The sequence below is a fragment of the Falco naumanni genome, chromosome 9 (assembly GCF_017639655.2).
Source record: "Falco naumanni isolate bFalNau1 chromosome 9, bFalNau1.pat, whole genome shotgun sequence".
Classification (NCBI taxonomy): domain Eukaryota; kingdom Metazoa; phylum Chordata; class Aves; order Falconiformes; family Falconidae; genus Falco; species Falco naumanni.
The window spans coordinates 25,992,239-26,013,247 of record NC_054062.1 but is presented as its reverse complement, the minus strand read 5'-3'; the positions used below and the strand labels follow the sequence as shown (position 1 = coordinate 26,013,247).

General features: G+C 35.7%; 1 protein-coding gene across 2 annotated transcripts in view; it reads right to left on the bottom strand.

The window, feature by feature from the left end:
- KNDC1 (kinase non-catalytic C-lobe domain containing 1) overlaps positions 1-21,009 on the bottom strand; it is a 65,903-nt gene that overhangs the window by 15,167 nt on the left and 29,727 nt on the right. For both annotated transcript variants that reach the window (XM_040607552.1, XM_040607551.1), the window contains 11 exons: positions 14,062-14,176; positions 10,893-10,964; positions 10,729-10,790; positions 8,401-8,559; positions 7,969-8,046; positions 7,310-7,403; positions 6,976-7,138; positions 6,032-6,879; positions 5,784-5,928; positions 4,107-4,198; positions 1,725-2,122 (listed from right to left, as the gene is read on the bottom strand). In XM_040607552.1, the coding sequence (XP_040463486.1) occupies positions 1,725-2,122; positions 4,107-4,198; positions 5,784-5,928; positions 6,032-6,879; positions 6,976-7,138; positions 7,310-7,403; positions 7,969-8,046; positions 8,401-8,559; positions 10,729-10,790; positions 10,893-10,964; positions 14,062-14,176 (2,226 nt within the window). The remainder of the gene's footprint in view (positions 1-1,724; positions 2,123-4,106; positions 4,199-5,783; positions 5,929-6,031; positions 6,880-6,975; positions 7,139-7,309; positions 7,404-7,968; positions 8,047-8,400; positions 8,560-10,728; positions 10,791-10,892; positions 10,965-14,061; positions 14,177-21,009) is intronic.

Here is a 21,009-nt window from a genome sequence, read left to right as displayed (position 1 = left end):
TAATTATTTTATTCTTGTTTGTCCACCTGGCCTCATATGCAGTCCAGATCTGCCTTACCAAGACAGAATAAGATTTGAGTCTAGTTTTTGTCCAGCTATTAAGACTTCACACTAATTTTAGATGACACTGGGAAGATTAGCCGCTTATCCTCAGAGTAATAGGCATCTTTTTCAGCCATCAGAATGTGCATTCTCTCGCTCTCTGAATTGTTTACTAATTGCAAACTGAAAAAATTGCACTTTGTATCAATGGTAATCTTCCTCCAGTGAAATGCACTGGACATGAGCACAGTATAATTTTCTACAGAGACACCTCATGATTATTTTCCCCCCACCTCCTATATGGCTGTTGGTTAGCCAAGTTCTTACACATATAGTAGGGATGTATAACAGTATGCATTAATTTCATAAGCAAATTGCAAAGCAGACTGTAAGCACCATAAATCTGGCTTCATTTTTGTTGTATGCCTGTTAAATAGAAAAACAATTGCCAAGAACTTCTGAATCAAACTAAATTGCTGAGTAGTCTGTAAAATTGCAAAACAAAGACGATTGACTGTTGAAACAAAAAAAACTATTTAGATGCTTATGAACGCTCCTTACTCATGAAAATCTGCTCTTCAGTCAAGAATTACTGCTTCAAATAAGGTAGATTATATGAAAGCCTATTTTTCTCTAGCTGGAATGCTTACACAGGATTAAAAAGCCCTATAGGATTAGAAATAGGAATTTTTGAGTAGATGGGAATTTTTGAGAGTGACAGTCCTGAAAACTTATTTATTTATTTTTACACAAACCAGTAGTTACTCATGCTATTTTCTCCTACAGACTTACACCTGAACATTAAGGAGGGTGGGTGTGAGGAAGTAGAACATCCTCAGTGATTCAGGCTTTAACTACTTTAACTTGCCTAATAACAGAAAAATAGGTTTTTTTACTGAAAACTGAAGTGAGGTCACAGTGCTAAAGAAACCAAAAGTCAATAGAACCACTGAGATTTGAACTGGCTATCTGGAAAGAAAGAAGTCTAGATTGTGTTCTCAGATGTTCCGTTCTACTGTCTTGAAGTATTTACAAAAATATTTGCAAACTGAAGCTTGCTATAGATATGTGCACAACTGTAAAAATTAATGTGTTCAATATGATCTTTAAGGGAATGTAAAAACCTTGCTAATCTAAAACAACCCATTCCCCTACCCATGCTCCTCGATGCCCCACAACCTGCTTAAAAAGCACAATGCAGCACTCATTACCATGATTAGCCATCTCCAAGAGAAGATGTGAGCAAACAACTGCCCGTTCTGCTGGCAAATGGTAAGAAGCTGTCAGGGAATTCACTGTGACCAAGGAAAAGGGCTCAGAGCACATGACAGGGAAGACCTCTTGAGTGTCTGCAATACACACCATAGTCATTCTTGGCTCTTTTCTGTAATATTACCACCATGGTGTTGGTGTATAGGGCAGACAATACTTTTCCAGTCAACTTGAGGAAGAGAAGATGGGTTGTAGGTCAGTGACTATTGGTTGTAGGTCAGTGCTCTTTATTTTGGACTACTACCCTTACCCTGGTTTATTGATAAGACGTTGCAAGTCTTGAGGATTTTAAAACAAGAGTCGGTATTTAAAGGAAGAGGGCTTCAACGCACTATGATGCAACAAATATTATCGTACTTTTAACCAGCAAGTTAAGAGGTATCTTAATGATTTTAAATCAATGTACTCACCACTTTTTTAGCATCTATATTTTGTGACTCACTTGATTTCTGCTTTCCAAGGTTTTTCATGTAACTATGAACTTCTGAATCAAAACATTCAGCTCCATAAAATGCACTGCTCCAACCAGGACTACAGCCATCAAAGTCAGGTAGCTTGGGCGACACAAGGTAGCCGTTTCCAGCTATCATGTTCTCTTCCTCTGGCTCTATATTTCCTTCTACAAAGCCTGGATCAATACAACAGCCGTTGCTTTGTAAACATTGTTGCTCTTTCTCTATGGGGATGGTATTCTGCAGCCTCAGTTCTTTTTTGATATTATTTGAAGGTGACTCATCAAAATCCATTTCAGCTAATGATGTACTTATCATAGGCTCAGCCTTCACATCAATAGTTGCTTCCCCTTCTCCTGATGAGGGTGTACAGGAGGGAAAGAAATAATGGTCATGTGCTGCGATGCATGTGTTGCTGAACTTAAACACTACACATATAAAACACAGTTAGACTGTGTGCTCTAACAGTCGTGTTAAGTGTTAGTTTTGATTCTGTTTATTTGTTATTTTGTTAATTTCTGGCCTTTTTTTTAACTAGACATTGTAAAATGATAAATTAATTTCACAACTATTAAGCAATAGTGGAACAATACAATTCTTAAAATTACAAAATATTCTCTGTGCATATGCAACAAGCATTTAAACAAAGTGTAGTACAGAAGCATTAAAACAAGATTTAAATATGTCAGACCTGTGCATGCATCAGTAAAAAGCTTAGCTCTTGAAGGTTTTTTCCATCTGTAAGTCTTAAAGCTTTTATGCCATACATAGAGGGCAAGAATACTTGATACAGCCAAAGGGAACATAGTTATTAAACTTTCTACTCCTACAGGACTAACTCCCTTGAGCTGTGATGGTACTTCTTTGCAGTCATAACAGCTACTACCAACCTTAAGGGACTGAAGCAACAGTCAAAGGTTGGTATGATGCTGACAGGAGCTTTTACACCTGCCAGAAATCTCCCTTTTCACTTGAGCAAACCTCCAGGGCTTAGATATACCACCTTGGAGTCAAACAGACCTAAATAATTGGTGCAAAAAAATCACATACTCCATGGGAAAGTCTGTTTCTACATTTGCAATCATTCTGAGCCAAAATAGAAAATTGTAACATAGAATGACAGAAGCCAAGTGCAAACGTACAAATTTATGTTTTGCCATAAAAGTTAACAATGTAGGGGTATAAGCCATTCTGTAAAGAACACACAATTTAACTGCTCAAAACAGAGAGGTAAACAAGTTTAAATGTTGAAACTTGGCTGAACTATCTTGAAAAAAAATATTAAATACTGATAAAACAGCAAGCAAATACAAGCTATCCATGAATACACCAAGCCTATAAAGGGTATTAATTATAATAATAGGATTTACCAGCCCCAGCTCAGTTTTGAGTTCAGATAGTGAAAGATGGACTATTTTGTAAACTCTCAGTCACAAATGCAAAACCCACACTGAAGAAGTATAACTAAATGATACACTAATATAACCTCAACGACTGCCGTGAAATAGTGTCCTGTAACCAAGTTTGTGATCAAAAGGCAAAAAACTATCTTGATTAACAAATCATTTGACCCACTGCTCATTTTGCTCTCTCTTTGCAAAGGCACTTCCGTGGGCAGAACTGGGAAGTAGAAGATTCCTAGGAGAGACATAAAGACTTCTTTTTTACCTGTTTGTGAAAACCTTTTTGATGAACAGTTAAAAGCGCCCATTTAAATCTAAAACAAACTAAGTTTCTAGATTTTTGTACAATTCCCTTTCCCAGAATTTGTAAATAATTTTATTGACAATACCATTTTTTATTTGAATGCATTCTATTTATTTTACTGCCTAGTTTTCTTTTAATTCTGACGAGTGAACAAAGAATGACCTGACCTGCTGCACAGCCATCTTTCAATCAATCCTCAACTTCTTCAGTAACACCTACAGGGTCATAAGCATTTTCTAAAGCTCTCCTCTCTGCCTAGCTAAGCTTGCTGTGTTGTGTGGAGCTGACTCAATATGACTGTCCCCCTTCCCTCTCCCTACTTTAAAGCATGCCACTAGAACATCCACTGAATGAACACAAGACAACCACAGGCAGCGGTTTTTCAAAACACATCTGTGTAAATAAAAGTAAATGAAGCCAGCATCATGCTCAATGACATTTGGTCATCTGTAAGCTTCATATCAAAGACAGCAGGTGTGTAAGGCATTGATAATGTTCAGATTCACTGATAATGTTCATAAATGCTAAGGTGTTTTCCTGAAAGCACACTCAAAGTGCTAATCTCTTAAAAATTGTGTCATTGATAGATTTCTAGCACACACAAAGATCTAGAAACATGAAGTCCCCTCTCACCCTCTGTCTGATCTCTGCTTGCCAAAAAGCTATCAGGTTTCTTTAGATCTTGGAATACATTCCCACACTTCGAATCATCTGCCTCAGTTATGCTGAAAATACAAGGAGATTAGGAAGAATTAATATTTCATATACTTTTGTATTTACATAAGTAAAATGAGATCTTACAAAAGACTATCATGTATGTGAAGGACTTCATAGCATTTACCTACTGCCTGAAGTTTGCATGTTCAGCTTCAGTTGTTATTTTACAAGAAAAAAATGTTCAAATGGATATTAAAGCACACTGAGGAAGATACAGACATTTTCCTTATACAGCATTTGGCAAAATTCCAGCAGAAGTATCAGAACACATATAAACAGAAGGCATAATTCAAGGCACAACCTAGACTGCAAATTACTGTAATGATTTTTTTCACTCAGCATTCAACCTCTGGATAACAGTCTGACCCTAAGTCATCCCTAATAAGAATAATCATAATTTTAAGTCAAACAAGGTAACAAAACCTGCTATATTCTTTGTCTAAAGAATGTTAAGTGAGCAGTGCCTCAGAGATATTCTGAGGCAGCTCTTGAGTGTGATCTAAAAGCTAGACCTGTATTTTCATACTGGATAATAAATGATGACTTCCTTTTCCCTCTCACCCTCAAAAACTTTACTTTGTAACAAAAGTTCATACAGAAGATGACCTCTTCATATATGTCAGTAATTCAGCTGCAACAGCTCAGGTTTCTCCTACCATAACATTCAGATCTGGGGAATTAGGAGCCCAACCTCCAACCAATTTTCAATGGCTTCTTAAAAATCCCAACCCAAATAGGAAATAGGCCAGCATGTCAGGGTCTGATATCTGAGGTCGTAGTCTATTGCCTCTGAAACTTGTTGCAGGGATTATACATCTTTTAACACTGAAGTTTTTCTAGACCGTATCTACCAAACTTCTTTCTCAAAACTTCCAATTTGTAGCTCCAGACCATGACAGACAAAAAACCCAACATACATAACTTCCACATATAAACTGGTTACTGTTTACAGTAGCCCTTAGCAAGATGTTTTTGTAAGTATGCTACATTTGGAGGCTTCAATAAAACAAGAAGTTTTTACTGTTTTTCAGATAGATATGTCATTGAAGATGAAATAGTAAAAACGAGAAATTAAGCTGGTGTTTTCTCACTTAACAGACTACTTACAAAAGACTGTCAGGAAGAACACTGAGTCAAACTAAACCACTTAAGTAAAACACTTCTAGCAAAGCTAAATTAATTTCCTTGTTCTTAGGTGGGAATAGAACAAAAGGATGTACAAAGAACTAAACTCAAACAGAATAAGCAAACAACAGTAAGAACAGTATATTTCATTTTCTAACAAGATTATGAAGCTCTCCATCAATGGCTGAAAACCATCAAAAATATTGATCAGATTAGGTTTCCATTCTTCAGCTACCCTAAGATGGCTTATGGACAAATTTAGCAGAAAATAATTTTTCTGTTAAGCCATTAAGCACTATTTGCTATGGGGAAAGACATGAAGTATCTAATAGACTGAGAAATTAACAGTTTGCAGGAAACAAGTAAGGATACCTGAAGAGAAGCAGTATATCCTGTCCTGCTTCTAAGAAGTAGGGAGAAAAAACATTAAGTTGAACTGTAAGAAGGAAAAAGCTGAAAGACACCTACCGTGGGTGTGAAGGTCTTTCTCCATTTACTACCTGATAGAGATTCTCCAGTAATTTTTCATCCCAGTAGAGGTCACAAAACTTTTCACAGATTATATTAGAGAACATATCAAACTTAATTTCCCTTAAGTTTAAAATGAAGTTACCTTATTTAAAAAAAAAATAAATTAAAAAAGAGAGAAAAAAGACATTAATAATAATATTCTTATACATCAACAACAATTAATATACAGAAGAAAATGTACATACCCATATAAAAAACTTCAACTCCATTCTCTAGATAGCCATCAAATGCAAACTCCTCCTGTATAAGATGAACCACTTCCTGTAGTAAAGCATCACTTGTTCTGTTCTGCTGGGGCAGGACTTCAGCATCAAAGAGATGAGAATTGTCTTGATTCACTGAATCAGTACATGGTATGTGTTCTTGTTCAGTGAAAATACTGTCTACACTGGTAGCACGCTCAGTTGCTTGGCAGTCAGTTTGAATAACTGGGTTACTTTTATCAAACCTGTTCTGCGTATTAGTAGTCTCATAGTTTTGCACTTTGCAAAGGGAGGCATCATTTTCTGTTTGTGTGCTCATTTTATAACTTGCAATAGTACTTGAAAGTAGCAGTGGCAAACTATGATAGCAATCATAAGCAATTCTTGAACGAAGAGGTTTATTTGGTATTTGCTCTGATACAGCCAAATGTACTGGTACAAATGTCAAAACTCTTTTCTCAGAGTCCTGTTTGAGAATAATGTTATTTATATGAAGAAAATTAGGAGATGTAGAACAAGCTAAGGAGCTGGAAGGAACTTTAGATAAAATACTTTTCCCCTGTAGAATATGTGAGGAATCAGATGATGATGGTAATGTAACTACAGGAGTAAATGCGTTGCCTGACTTTTGCTCTTCTGAAGGTATCTGGGATGAGTGGCCTCGAACTTGTAAAGCACACTCAGGTATTTCAGGTGCGGTTTCAAGAACATCTGTTACCTCAGTACCATAGCTTTTAGAGTCTCCTATATATCTGGACTTGCTGTGGTCCATGTGTTTTTCTTTTCTTGTCTCTTTCTTGAATTGCTCAGAAACTGGTATGTGAACCTCTCTGAAATGGAACAAAGATTTTTTTTTTTAGGACAATATCAGTAGATTTAACAATGAAGTCCCAAGTTCAACTTGTTCTGCTTTAGGATATACTAACTTTGTTGTATTTGCATTTTGTTGCAGAATAATAGGCTTGAAGTGAGTTGCAGGAGAGGTGAATGCAACAGGTAATGTAGCAGTCTCACAATTTAGAGAAATCTGGTGTGGTACTGGTCCTTTAACTGCTACAAGTTTACTTTCACTGGTAATAGGCACAAATCCTAGAAAAAAAAACCATAGATAGAAAGATGAACAATATGTAAAATATAAATGCAAGGTAAATAATCAAATCAATTTAGATAGAAAACAAAAATTGTGTAGCTGACAGAGAAAATCTCACATGGAGAACTGATCTAGAGAAAAAGTTAACAAGCCAGAATCTGACTGCTTACCCAGACTTGACTCTGAAGGGTCCATTTCATGTCTTTCATTTTTAAATTCAAAAGCAACATGATCTTGAGATAAGATTACTTCTTCCTCAACAGCCTAACAATAAAAATTGAAGTCCAAACTGAATTTATTAGCATTTTATTTTTTTTAAATTCTGCTCAGCTTATGACTCAAAAATAACTATGCAACCCCCACATAAACCTAGAATGTCGCAAAGCAAAAACCTGGTCATGCCAAAGTGGAGAATTACAACAAATGACAAACTAAACTCTAAGGACTGGTAGAACTGCTTGGAAATGTTGATAACCCTCTGTTTCAAATCAGAACATGTATTTGAAATATAAACAGAACACAATTACATATTAATGTCTTCTGTTCTGGTAAGAGGGGTGGTAAATGAAAGAGATGTAGCAATTAAAGTCACTGGTTCTTCACCCGTACAGATTGGGGAGTCTGGGCACCAAAATCTAGGGAGTGACCGCTCCAACAGCAAGAACTAGAAAAAAGCAATACTTAAGGGCTACTTGAAAATAAATAAATAAATAACAATAATAAGAGAACAGATCTACCTAGTTTTGCAGGGGACAAAAATCTCACTGGAATACAACTTACAGAATTAATTGAAAAAATGTAGAGAATTAAAAAAAGGTGGCACTCTTACCTTAAGGACAGATTTATTCAGTAATGCCAAAATATTTTTGCTGTTTATGCCTTGTTCAAGTAAATAATGATTGCATGTCTACAACAACAACAAAAAATAATTATAATTTTCAGTCAGTAAGTATTCAATCAAGTGAGGTATTCTTGGACAAGGACAATGTCAAGATAAACAGTCAATTAGAAGTGTTCTAAGTTTAGGAAGTCTTATGAACCTGTTCTGAGTACCTTTATTGACAATTTCAATATAAATTAAAAACACCCCCCTCTGTGTCCCTAGGGAGGTAACTTTAAAAAAAACCCCAAAGTCACTGGTTATGATTTAATTAGATATCAGTCTATTACCAAAATTAAATTAATATTTTGATATTTAAATCACTAAAATGAGACTTCAGACACAACTAGATTTCACATAAAATTGCTTAAATCTAGTAACCTTAATTGCATCAGCTAGAGAAGGTCTTTCTTCAGGGTTTTTCCTTGCCATATCCAGAAGAAGTTTTTTAAATTTTCTTGGCAATGCTAGTTTGTGACTTGGTGGAACACTGTATTTTGCAGCCATCCACAGAACTGCAGCAACACCATAAATGCAGACCTATCAATATAATTTAAGAGACAGGAAAGATGTAAACAGACCCAAAAAAAGCTTCCACTTCAAAACCAATTCCAGCAAATTATCCCAAAATTTCCCTCATTCCCTGTAAAAAAAAAAACAAACAAAAAAAACCCAAAAACCTGACTGGAGCTTCCAAAGTACAGATCACATCTGGCTTTTGAAGATGCTGATGAAAAACCCAGCCCATTTCAAAAACTAGCTGTTATGTGTGCAGGGCAAATAATAGTAGCTAATTTTCTACTGTTGGAGCAACAGACATAATTTGTCTTATCCTTTGTCTAGGAAAATTATTCAGTAAGAGAGTGGTTTTGGAACCATTTTGACAAATTCCTTTCTCATGTAAAAACTTAAGATTGCTGTAATCCTTATAATTCTACCATAAAACCTGGCCAGACTCAATTTGCTTAAAAAAGGTCATGCTAATTCAGCAAGTAAATGGCACACAGTAATTGCAAACTAGCAAGTACGAGTCATATTTTACAGAGAAGATTACACCTATCTGAAGAATGAGGTACTGTATATTTATTTTAGCAATTATTGTGCTACCTGCAGCTCAACCAATTGAAGTTGCCATGATGAGGGACCTTGAAAAGCACTTGATCTTCACAAGCTTTCTTGTTTTATTTGAAGATTTACAATTTTCAGACAGAGCTAGATTTAGCCTACTTAATGCTTAGTTTACATATGTTAGCATGTACTGCAAATGCAGTTTTGACAATGTCGAAGTACCGTGCTTCTTCACACGCATCTCCTCTAAAAAAGGCTCAAGGGACAGAAACCTAAGCACAGTACCAAATGATGCAGTCTCACAAAACAACGTTTTCTAGCACTGTTTTGAGCAAAGTGAACCACAAAGAACACAATGTAAAAACAAACTTCACTAGAAAGAGAATAACCTGTGAACCATTTGAACTGTTGAACTAAAGCTACTAATCGGTACAAAAATATTTGAAATAGGAGAAAGCAGCTCCACCAAAACAATTTTCTTCCCCTTAGGTTCAGAATTCCAAGAGGTCAATGGGATTTACTTAGGAAAAACTTGCCATCCAATCCAGCATGTCCTTCAAAAAACTTTTACTGAGGTAGTACAGTTATTGGGACTGGCACTACACAGTCTTGGTTCCCACACCATTATTCCAACTAAATGCTCATAACAACCAGAAAGTTATACAAATATCAGGAAAAAGCCAAAAAAAAAAAAACGGTCACCTTATTCTATACATAATGTTGTAGAAAAACAACAACAACAAAAAATTACTTCAGATTTTCTAAAGCAAAAGAATAAAGCATAAAGACTTCAGGATTATTAACTTCTCCTCTCTGGTGAACTGCTGTATCATATTTCAGGGTCAGTTTGAGCTTCTGATGCCTTTGAAAAACCTGCATGTTGGATCAAAGCAGTGTAAGAAGAAAAAGCAGTTCTAAAGAAGAAGATATAGAAATATTTTTTATATTACAGATAATATTACAGAAAGTCAAACTCTGTCTTTAGTAGATTTAATTTTTTTTTTTCCTGATTGACTACTGTGTCTGATTTTAAAGAACTCACAGGGCACAAGATACATATTAGCTAGCCTCCTTTCTTGTTATTTAATAGAAAGGTACCATAAATTCTTTTTCCCTACTCTTATGATCATTGTGGTCGTTTGCAATTCAGATGCAGTTGCAGTGGAGACACTGCTGTTCATTAACATTTTTATGATCTTTGGTCTGACAGCTCCTTATAGCTTATGTCCATAGCAAAAAGCTTTAAAAAAACCATACGGATAAGAGATATAATTCATAACATTCTCATAGTAAAAATATGCTGATAGTGGTATTTTTATCCAATCTTCTAAATGAAAACATGACTTCAAAGTCTGTCTTACTGCTAACAAACTGAAAATCATTAAGCCTTAAGGAAAACTACCAAATAACAGGTTTTTGGCAGCTACTCCAACAATTTTGGAAGGCAAAATAGTTTTTCAGAAGCAGCTAATTTTATGGGACATCAGTATATAAAAAAACCACAGATAACCAATAAATACTGGCAGAAATGAGAAGTATTATCAGAATCTTAGAATAGTTTAGCTTTCTTCTTCAAGCAGCAGAGGGATACAACTGCCCTGTGAGAAAATGCATAGCAACCTACATAACCTACCACATTACCTTCTCAGTATCTACATCATCTTCTTCAATTTCAGGAGCTAAATAAAATACATCACAAGATTCTAAATGAGAAAAGAAACCAGAAACAAAAGGTAAGATGTTTGCTTTCTTTTCCACTCCCTCTCAAAAGAAGTAAAAGCAGAACATGCAAGGTATTAGTTTACCTTCAGCTTTTGGAGCAGCAAAGAGGATACTTCCATGGCCGTCAATCAGCACTGAGTCCAAACATAACACCACTGCAAAACAAGCCACAAAAGGGCAAGGCATAATAAATATCTGTTCTTGTAACTATTCAACAGTAATAAAAATTAATCAAATAATTTAAAAAATCATTTGCAATGTCAGCAATTACCCTACGATAAATGATACTTTAAGTAACACTATTGTTAGAACAGACACCACCCAATAAAGAAACAGTAGGTGCATCATCACCCAAAGTAATTCCTGCAAGACAAAGACAAGAAAGTAAAATAAAATGGGATCACAATAAATACAATGGCTTAGAATACCAGAAGTTTATTCTCTTTATACCGAGCATTGAAAAGGAAGGCCAAGAAAGGAACAAACCAGAAATCCCCCACCAGTTAGATGTACTCTTCTCGCAAGGTACCAATGAAAGACAGTCAATTAATCTCAAGTGTTTAATCTCTCTGCTCTTCCCTCCTCCAACTCCACCAAAATACAAGGTCATTATCTGAGGACAGTCAAGGTGTGGTCACACCCAGAACTTCTCTGGGTGGGATAGGATACGGATCAGAGTCCAGTCTTGCCCAAAGAGTTATGATCACACACACTCTCCCACTGAAGAAACGTTACATAGACTGGTGTTTGCAAGGCCCTGAAATTTCCCATAGTTAGGAAAGAAATAACTGACTTCTAAAATTATTTTAAATCATCTGAGGTCTTCAGGAACTTAACACTAAGGTCATGAAATCATGCTATATAAATTCAATGATGGAAATCTTGTGGTGAGACCGTGTCTATCTGGTGTCTTCAAAGCACACTGTAACTTAACGTGTTTCAATATAGCAAGCCACCTGGCTAGCAACGTAGTCCTGCCTTTGCAGACTACCGTCAAATACACTGTTCTCTTATTAAAGAGAGTACTAGGAGAATAGATTCTTACATCAACATAAATAAGAGGTGAAAACATTAAATCTATTATTTATTAAATAAAAAGTTAAAGAGGTCTAAGAGTAAAACAAATATTAATATACTATTAAATAATAAATTGAAGAGGTCTAAGAGAAAAAAAATAATTGAAGGAAATAATCCTTTCACTTTTGTAGTTAGCTGTACAAAACACATCTAAAGCCATTAAATTGTTCACTATGCTTGATGTAAATAAAGGCTTGCCTACTACCTTCGATAATACCTAAGCTGGACCTGAAGCATATATCTTGAAAAGCAAAGCTTTTCTGAATGGGCAACCTTACTAGTTATTTCTGCAGAGGCAGCTCTCCTGAGAATATTTCATGCTCGCTCTGCTTCTCAAGAGTTAATGCCTCCGGCCCTGAATCTGCAACACAGTTCAGGCAAACCAGGTCTCAACAAGTACAATACAACATAAGAATTCTCACCTGGGTTCTCTAAAGTGCCCATGAGCAACATGTAAGCAACATCCTCTGATAAGAGGAGAGGAAATAAATCTCAATGGAGAGTACAAACGACTTCTGTAGCAGGACTGAATTAAAAAATACATGTAGAAGCTAGCCTTGGGGTATGTTTTCTTACCCAGATAATTCCTGCATAGACTAATGAAAGAAGTATAATCAAGGAAGGATTTGGAGGAAAAGGTTGTCTGAATGAATAAATCATAAATAATCCAGCTTGTTCCACGCTTCATATATTTAACTATAACTGATCAGCTACCAACCCTACTCTACCAGTATTAAGACAAAGGATGTTTTAACAAACACTTAATGTGACATCAGCTTCACCTTTAATAAGTTAATATCATTCAAAAGGAATGCTGATAGAACTTTATGTACATGTGGGCACAGAAGTAATAACACCACTGTCATTTGACAATGCACAATTACTCTCATAACAGGTAGTGAATTCTCTGGCAGAAATATTCGAGATCTGGAAACAATATTCAACTTCAAGGTAGCTTTATTTCTCAGAATTTTAAGTAAGGTGCCTTCCATTTAGTGGTTTGTATTATTGTGTTCACTTTTACAGGCTACATAAGGTTCACATCACAACTCAGTCTTTAGTATTTTGAAGACTTCTACATTCTGGGTGTATGTAAGTATGGTAACAGAAGCTGGCTAAGCATATTAAATGAGAATCTGGGCCATTATGTGCAGCTATTTGAAACCTTCACAAACATTAAAAACATGCTGTGAGGCTGAAATAATCTTTCTGTTGCAAGGTGTTATCAAATACTTAGTTTTAAGGGTAACATTGCTTGAAGCGCTCAGAAATCTCCACTTGTGGCCAATCTCCTTTTTAACAGTTTTGTATCATGAAAGATAAAATAACTGAAGCTGAAAACCAAAGAGATGCAGTAAGTTTTCTGTACCTTACTATCCAAGTGTTTATATTCAGTTACAGACTTCAAACTCATCCCTGTCCAAACCCTCAAAAGCAGGCTTTTTAAAAGAAGGAGGAGGAAAGGCAGGGGGGTGGGAATCTCTGCTGTTTATCAGGACAGCTACAGATTTATTATTACTATAAGCTAAACCAACATTCAGACTTCCTACAGAAATTTAGGATGGTCTTCTCCCAAGTCACATGCAACATACTCAAATTCTGTTAAAGGACAGTTCCCTGTTTCTCAGAAGTTGACTTCTGGAAATTCTTCTATAGACTGAAGCATAGGGAACATGGACGGAGTAATGTCATGACAAGACCCTGTATGCTTTAAACTGACAAAGCCCTGTATTGTCAAAAACACTTCAGGAATCATTTCTTACAAAGAAATCCAGGCAAAAGAGGAAGTTTTATGTTTGTGTATACATAAAACTTATTTTTTCCTGCTTTTAAGATACAACTCCCAAGCCTTTTTCTTAAAAGTCACAGTAGTTTCTCCATTCCCAAAATGTCTAAACACAATTTTTTTTCATTGCTTTTAGTCATTAAGATTTATTTCCTCCACAAAAGTCAACAAAACTCAGAATAAAGAGAAAAAATTATTTTCTTCTATGTGGAAGAAAATTCCAAATTGAGTAAAAATTCTAAGTCTCAATTTAAAAGTGAAGTTAGAAATACTGCCTATTATTTTTATGTACACAATGAAAGTTGCATCAACAAAGTAAAGAGAAAAAAATCATCAATACAGTGAACATAAATAACTAAGCAAATATATTAAGATAATTAAGACTATACCTGGATAATCTATGCAAGTCTGCAGAGCACATAAACACTCATGACATAATGCCCAGAGTTCATAGTCTGTCAGAGGTTTATCATACCAGGACAACAGGAGCTTTAGGGAGATCCACTGAAAAAAAGAGTGAGGATGCAGAAAGTTATTAAAAATTATCACAAACTAAAAACGTTTACTGATGCAATGAAAAAGTAAATCCTAATAAACAATGCAGTCACCTAAAAAGCATCAAGATATTTATTGCACTGGCAAGTAATTAATAATACTTATGGAAAGAGCGTCCTGCAGTTAGCTAGCTGTATAGATGACCCAGTAGTTTCTTAATTGCATAACAAAAGCGTAATTCAAGTGAGATTTCAGCAAGAATAGAAGTGTTTCAAGAGAAGTGAGCTGTTTGGAAGCTCTTTCTTATCATACTAAAGAAAGACTCCTTTAGAAAGTCGAAGTTGACACATAATTATAGGAACACCACCTAAACTTAAAAACATAAAAATGCAAATAATCACCACCAACAAAAAAAATTTCCCACATTCAAATGCTGATTTACCCTGACAGTTGTGTTAGAAGTCTTACCTTAAAGATTTCATCAACTTTTCTTGTTCTTCTGTGAAAGACGTTAACAATACTGACAGAATTAATGACAGGTTTATTTGAAGTCCAAGTACTTTGTTTTGTTTTTAATCACTGGCTGCTCAATTTGTAGTAACAGCATTTATTTTTCTGGCTATCAATTTAGATTTGGATACCTGGCATAATACCTTAACGTGACAAAGATATTGTACTGCTTTTCAGAGAATCCATGCTTTACATTTTGTGATTTTTTTTCTTTTGGTGAATATAAGAACTTGACATTGATAGGACTGTACAGACACCTTCCCGATTAAGCTGTGCTAATGGAAGAGCTTATCACTCTTACACTCATCTGCCAAAGAAACAGTAAAAAATTCACTGTAGGCAGAAACCTCTGGGTTAGAGCAGAGCCATCCAACTATTTTAAAAAACAGCACAGCACATTTTCTGTTGCTTATACAGCCCTAAGATGATAAACTATCTCTATACGTCAACTTTAGGCCATGTTGGGAGAAAGAACTACCAGAAGCAATTCAGGATTAACTCTTGAAAAAAACTTACAAAACAAAACTGTAGCATAGGAAACAGAAACAAAAATTAAAATCTCTGAACTATTCTGTTGTTTTTACAAGCACATTTACATCCTAATCAATGTTTGTAAAATCTAGAGTAGATTAAGGGTCTCTCTCACATGCAATGGTAGTATGTCATTTCATTTGACAGATCAGTTTCTGCACTGTCATTTACTGCAGTCAATTTTTCATGATCCTGGCTCTGAAACACCCTTCAGTGAGGCACTATCATAAAAAATGTAATGAACAGACTATTGCATTAACTTTCATCAAGATCAACAAACAGAAATAGCTTCCCTGTGATCTATGGGGAGGAGGAAAAAAACCACAATAATTTGTGTAGCTGAAACTTTGTTAATTTAATTTTTACCAGAAGACCTTCTGAAGACGTATAATACTTTGGGCTTGTACTGCTTAAATATTCCTTGAAGGTGAACCAGATGAACTATATATTTTTAACAAGATATGCCAGCAAACAAAACTTTTGATTTACTTACTGTTTTATATTCTGTCTACCTCCAACACACATAAAAATGAATTTGGTGCTTTTATAGTCCTATCCTCCATTGTGGCAAATAACAAAAAAATATATTTAATACAGCATAGACAGATTTGAGCCAGGTAATAAGGTTAAGCTTCATTCTCAAATTTTGCTATTACCAGCAGCCTGGAGTGCAGAATTCTTTCATCAATGTGTTCCTTCATTCTATCTAAAAAAAGTAAGCTCTTAAACTGTCTGATAAAAAGACATCAATCACGTACCAGGAAGGAAAAGGACAGATAGTCAAAAGAATGAATTAATCTAGAGAACGTTAAAGATAGAGCTTCGTACTGTTGAATGATTACTATCCCTGATCAGTGCTGCGTTCCCCCGCCGTAGCACTCTGGTTCTCACGTGCCTCAAATGCCTTTGCTCAAGGCCACTTTACAATGAAAGCAGCAGCCAAATCTTCAAATTCACCCTGCACAGCTGGCGCAAGTGGAGAGAAATCAAAAGCGAATTTCCACACACTAACCAGAACATTAAGAAGGTGTTGGGATTTGAGAATATTTTTTGTAGTAAGTACATACCACTGCCATGTGTTACTCTGTAAGAGAAACCCTCTTGGAGTTTATGTCCCTAGAGGCTCTAAAAGCTGCAGCAGAGGAAGATGGACCTCCTGTATTGCACATACAAACCATCTCTCACTTCAGGAGATGGTGAATGGCCAGCAAGGGGAAGAAGAATCTCTCACTAAACTGGAGAGTGAAGTTAGCTGTACATCAGAAAGCTGAAAGCTATCTCTCATCACTTCTGGGATAACCGAGGTCTCTAGAGGAAGAAAGAAATGACAGAAAGAAATCTAAGCACAGCAGGAAAGTAAGAATAAACCCTAAGAGCAGCAGCAAAAGTTTATGATAAGAAAGAAGAAAGTGTCAATGACAGGTAACAAAATAGAGGACGAAAAGGCATCAGAAAAATTCTGTTTCAGAAGAAAAAATGATGTAGGAAAAGCAAATCTAGCAGAAGTGAGTATCTCCGCCATCCACAGGATGGTCAAATTAACCTGAGTCAGGAAAAGAAAGGATGCAGTCTGGTTACAGGTTGGTGAAATTCTTTTAGACGTACACCTTCGTTATTTCCCTCTGGCAAGCATCCTAGGGAACGACTGAACTCCAAATACTGATATTGCTAGCTAGTATTCATATGTTAGTTGTTCTCCTGTGATACTAATAAATAACCACAGTGCTATTGTCTCTTACTATAATTCAAGTCTCTCCCCACTTCAACCATAAAACCCCATTATTATTATACCTGGAAAAAATAAAAAAAACCTGACGAGGTTATTCTTTTAGTGTCCTAATTATTCCAAATGCTCACCTTCCTACACCAGAAAGAGAGAATTCTGGAAGACTTCATCTGAAGACTGAGGGTTGAGATCTGCTGGGGATTTCTCCTTCTAAGACCTTGTAAAAGTTACCTAATATAGTCAGGGTATGTACGACCTGTTTCATCACACATTTAAATCTGTGATGAAAAAAAAAGATGCAGTCTGTTTGAAATAGTTTCCAAAGGAAACTTCTCAACCTAAGATTATGAGGCAATGTTTATTTATGCCTCAAATCTTAAATAAACGGTATTTAATGCAATGCACCTCATATTTCACCTTTAAGGTATTTAACATTAAATATCTCAAAAGCATTTAATGCCATGTATATTTAAATTCCACTGAACCTGTTTGTGTATTGGTAAACATTTACATGTAAAAATCCCTTATTTAAGCATCTGTCTCAGGTTTGGTTGTATTTTAACATGCAAGTCTCTGATTTGTGGCTATTACAATTTACTACAACTTCAAAAACTCCACCCAACTGCCAAGAAAAAAAATAAATACCTGAAGTGCTGGAAAACATATGATTAAAATTTTTTAATCAAACCACCTGTAGCATGCGTTGTTTCCTAACTATCTATTCAAACATTTTAGCAAAGCAAGCTCAGGACAACTGTTCAGCATATGTAAGGCCTCAAGTCCACTTCATTTAAAGCATTATTTTAGTACCGATAGAACACATTTATTAATATATAATCACCAGTGAAGTTGCACCAAAGAGCAAACAAAATTATAATGCAGTGCCTCTTCCTGAAATTCTTTCTTCATGCTCTGTAACAGACCTTTTCATCACAGAAATTATATAACCCAGTTTTTAAAATAAGAAACTGTTTTTCACAGCACAAATTTTGACAGAAAAATAGGAAAAAGCCATGACTTATTATTGCCTATAGCTACCTACTAGTGACATTTTGGTTTATGTAAAAAATATTGCATTTTAAACGTCACTTGATGAAAAAGTGATGGTTTTTTTTGTTCAGTGCTGCAAAGATCATTTAACAGGTCTTTTATTTCATTGTTGGTACCAGAATTGTAAAACCAAAACTTTCAATAAAGCATGCAGACTATGCCAACATGCTATATTTTATGAACATAATGCTGGCGTTATTTTAAACAGACATAACAAGAAAAGAGTAATGAAAATCTTGCTTAAGTATAATTCTGGGAATTGACAACTTTTCTTTCCTTCAAGTGTTGTTTCCCCAGTGTTCAAGTGTCATTCTCTAGCTACATGGCCTTTCACTGCTCTCATGCTTGACTGGATATGAATGACCAACAGAAAACAAATGTATATATGCCAGGTTCCCATTAACCCTTCCCATGTAAAGGCATAGCATTTGAATCAGAGAAACATTTAAAAGCATTAGAGATGAGGCACACCTGATTGGAATGAAATTGGTTAGAGAAATAAAAGATCCCCACTCAAACTTGAAGTGAAAAATATTTATTTATGGCATGCAAAACTATAAAAATTATTAGGGAAACCCTCACAAGATACATTGCAGTAGCCAGACAAAAGCAAGCAAGTATTTTTAGTAATGCTTACTAGCAGTAAAGCACACAACATTAAGAAGCAGCTGTGTTGGAGTATTAGAAAAATATTGTCCACTGGAGAAGTATTGACAGGCAAGAAAAACTGTCTGTTCTCCAGAGTAGACAAGGTTGATCTTCAACCGGATGGGACAGGTATTGCACTTTCTCTAAAGAACAAGAAATAGTTAAGGAGATGCTAGAGATACTATGGTAAAAGCTCTGTTTGTTGCAATCATGCTTATCTGTTATAGAAAACTAATGAAAGAGCAGCACTGAAAGTCTTCTGAGGTGTTTTCTATTTAGCCCAGAAGACAGAATTCACATCAGTTAGGGCTTCACACTTTTTATGTCTGCAGTAAACAAACTCTCACACTCAAATCTTACCTTCTTAAAAAAACAACAACAAAACAACCCCAAACATTTTTAGGTATTTGGTGAAATTCTGGCACAAAGAAACGAAAGGGAACTTGAAGGAGACGCATCAGTTATAACTTTTTGACACAGGGATAGCACAGTGTGGCTTTATTTCTACAATTCTCAGGAGGTAAGAGAGGCAGAAACTGCCATGCATCAGAAGCCTGAGGAATAAAATCTGTTTTCCAAAAGAAGAAAAAGAAGCTGAAAACATTACTCACCCCTCCACCCCTGCTGCTTCTCTAAGAAGACTTATAAAAGAGTCTGCTGTACAGTTCAATGACTACTGAAAATGAATGACTGTCCTTCAGTAAACAAATATTACCAGGCCAGAAGCTCAGCATTTCAGGGAACAGACAGCCATTTCAGAAACCCAGGTCTTACTCACAGATGTTGATATATTTAGATGGGATTTTTCCTCCCTACAGCAGTTACATTATCAAAGGTTTTTTCTAGGTAGTTTTTTGTTGTTTGTTTGTTTGGGGTTTTTTTTAAGTCCAAGTTAGGATTTCCCTAAAAATGATAATATTTCTGTGTCAGAACCTGAATATTTGCTGGAATTTATTACGAAGAAAAGAATCTAGACCATGAGTCTTGTCTAACCTTTCTTCTACTGAAAAACACAGCTATAAACCTCCAGTTTCATAGACAACCCACCCTGCTGTCTTCAAGTCCGATTACATGTATTATGACACTGCTTATTAGGGTAACTGGAATAATAGTTACGTTCTCTAATTCAGTGTGATTGCCCTGTGAAGTCAGTGGGAGCAGGATAACCTCACTTCTACTAACAGCCTACTTATGTGGAAGAATGAAATTCTGTTCACAGAACAGCTGGAAGAACACATTATTTAAATTGATGACGAAATATTTGAAGAAAAATAGGATTTCAGAAGAATGGCAAAATAACCTGAAAACGTATTTTGGTTTATGTTTCTGTGTGCCAATCTCAAGTGCTGCTGCAGGAAAAGCAAACAAGACATTTGTTAGTTTTTAAATCGTGCCAGAAATTTGGGAAACTATAATTCTGAGGAATATTATTTTTTTGAAAGTATCTTCATGTACTCAGCCTTAAACTGGTGTCCTGGTAATCCAGTAAGGGCAGTGTATAGATCTTACTTCAACAGATCTTGTCCTCCTTAAAGAACTCCTACCACTAAGTTTATGTTAAGTGATGGCTGCTTATTCACCACAGCACTGTAAGACTGAGGCTTAAGTAAGCCCATTTCTACCTCAAGGCAAGTGACTTAAGCGTGGTACCTTTATTTCTTGGAATGAAACAAAACAAAACAAAACAAACCCAACCAAAAAACCAAACTCCCTAAAACTAGCAAACCAGCTGCAGTAGTCTGACAGTTTTAGCCATCTTCACCATTACAAATAAACATGCAAATGAATTCCTAGGTTTATACTGTTTAGCAAGAAAAAAAGCCTTCCACTCAGAAAAAAAGATTTGCACATTAAGGTGACACACAGTTGTTTGTTGCTTGAATACTAAGACTTATCTAGATTTCTGTATACTAACAAGCTTTCTCCCAAGAAGACAGTGACTGAAATTGCTATGATCCTTGCTAGAAATACAAGCACTTCTACCAAATGAAGCATGTTCATGTAAATCCAGAGTAACAAATGACATCGCAAAAGCAGAAGACTTCGGGATGATTATGAATATTTGCACTCTCTTCTGAATATATAAGGTTGCATAGTCCAGAGCTGAAAAGACGGGGGTGGTGGGGGAGAAAACACAAAAAAAGGGGAAAAAAAAGGATGACTACAGTAAATGGAACTTTTCCCAGAGTCTGAAAAATGCACCTGCAGGATTTAAAAATCTAAATAAAGGATTCAATATGCATATAATGACTAATTCCCTCAGACAGCAAAACCATGCCATGTGGTACTTATCCGTACTTACTATCCTCCCACACTAAGAATTTAGTAAGTGCACATGTTATTGAGATTAGAAGAGGCAGGAAAGGGAAAAAAGCAG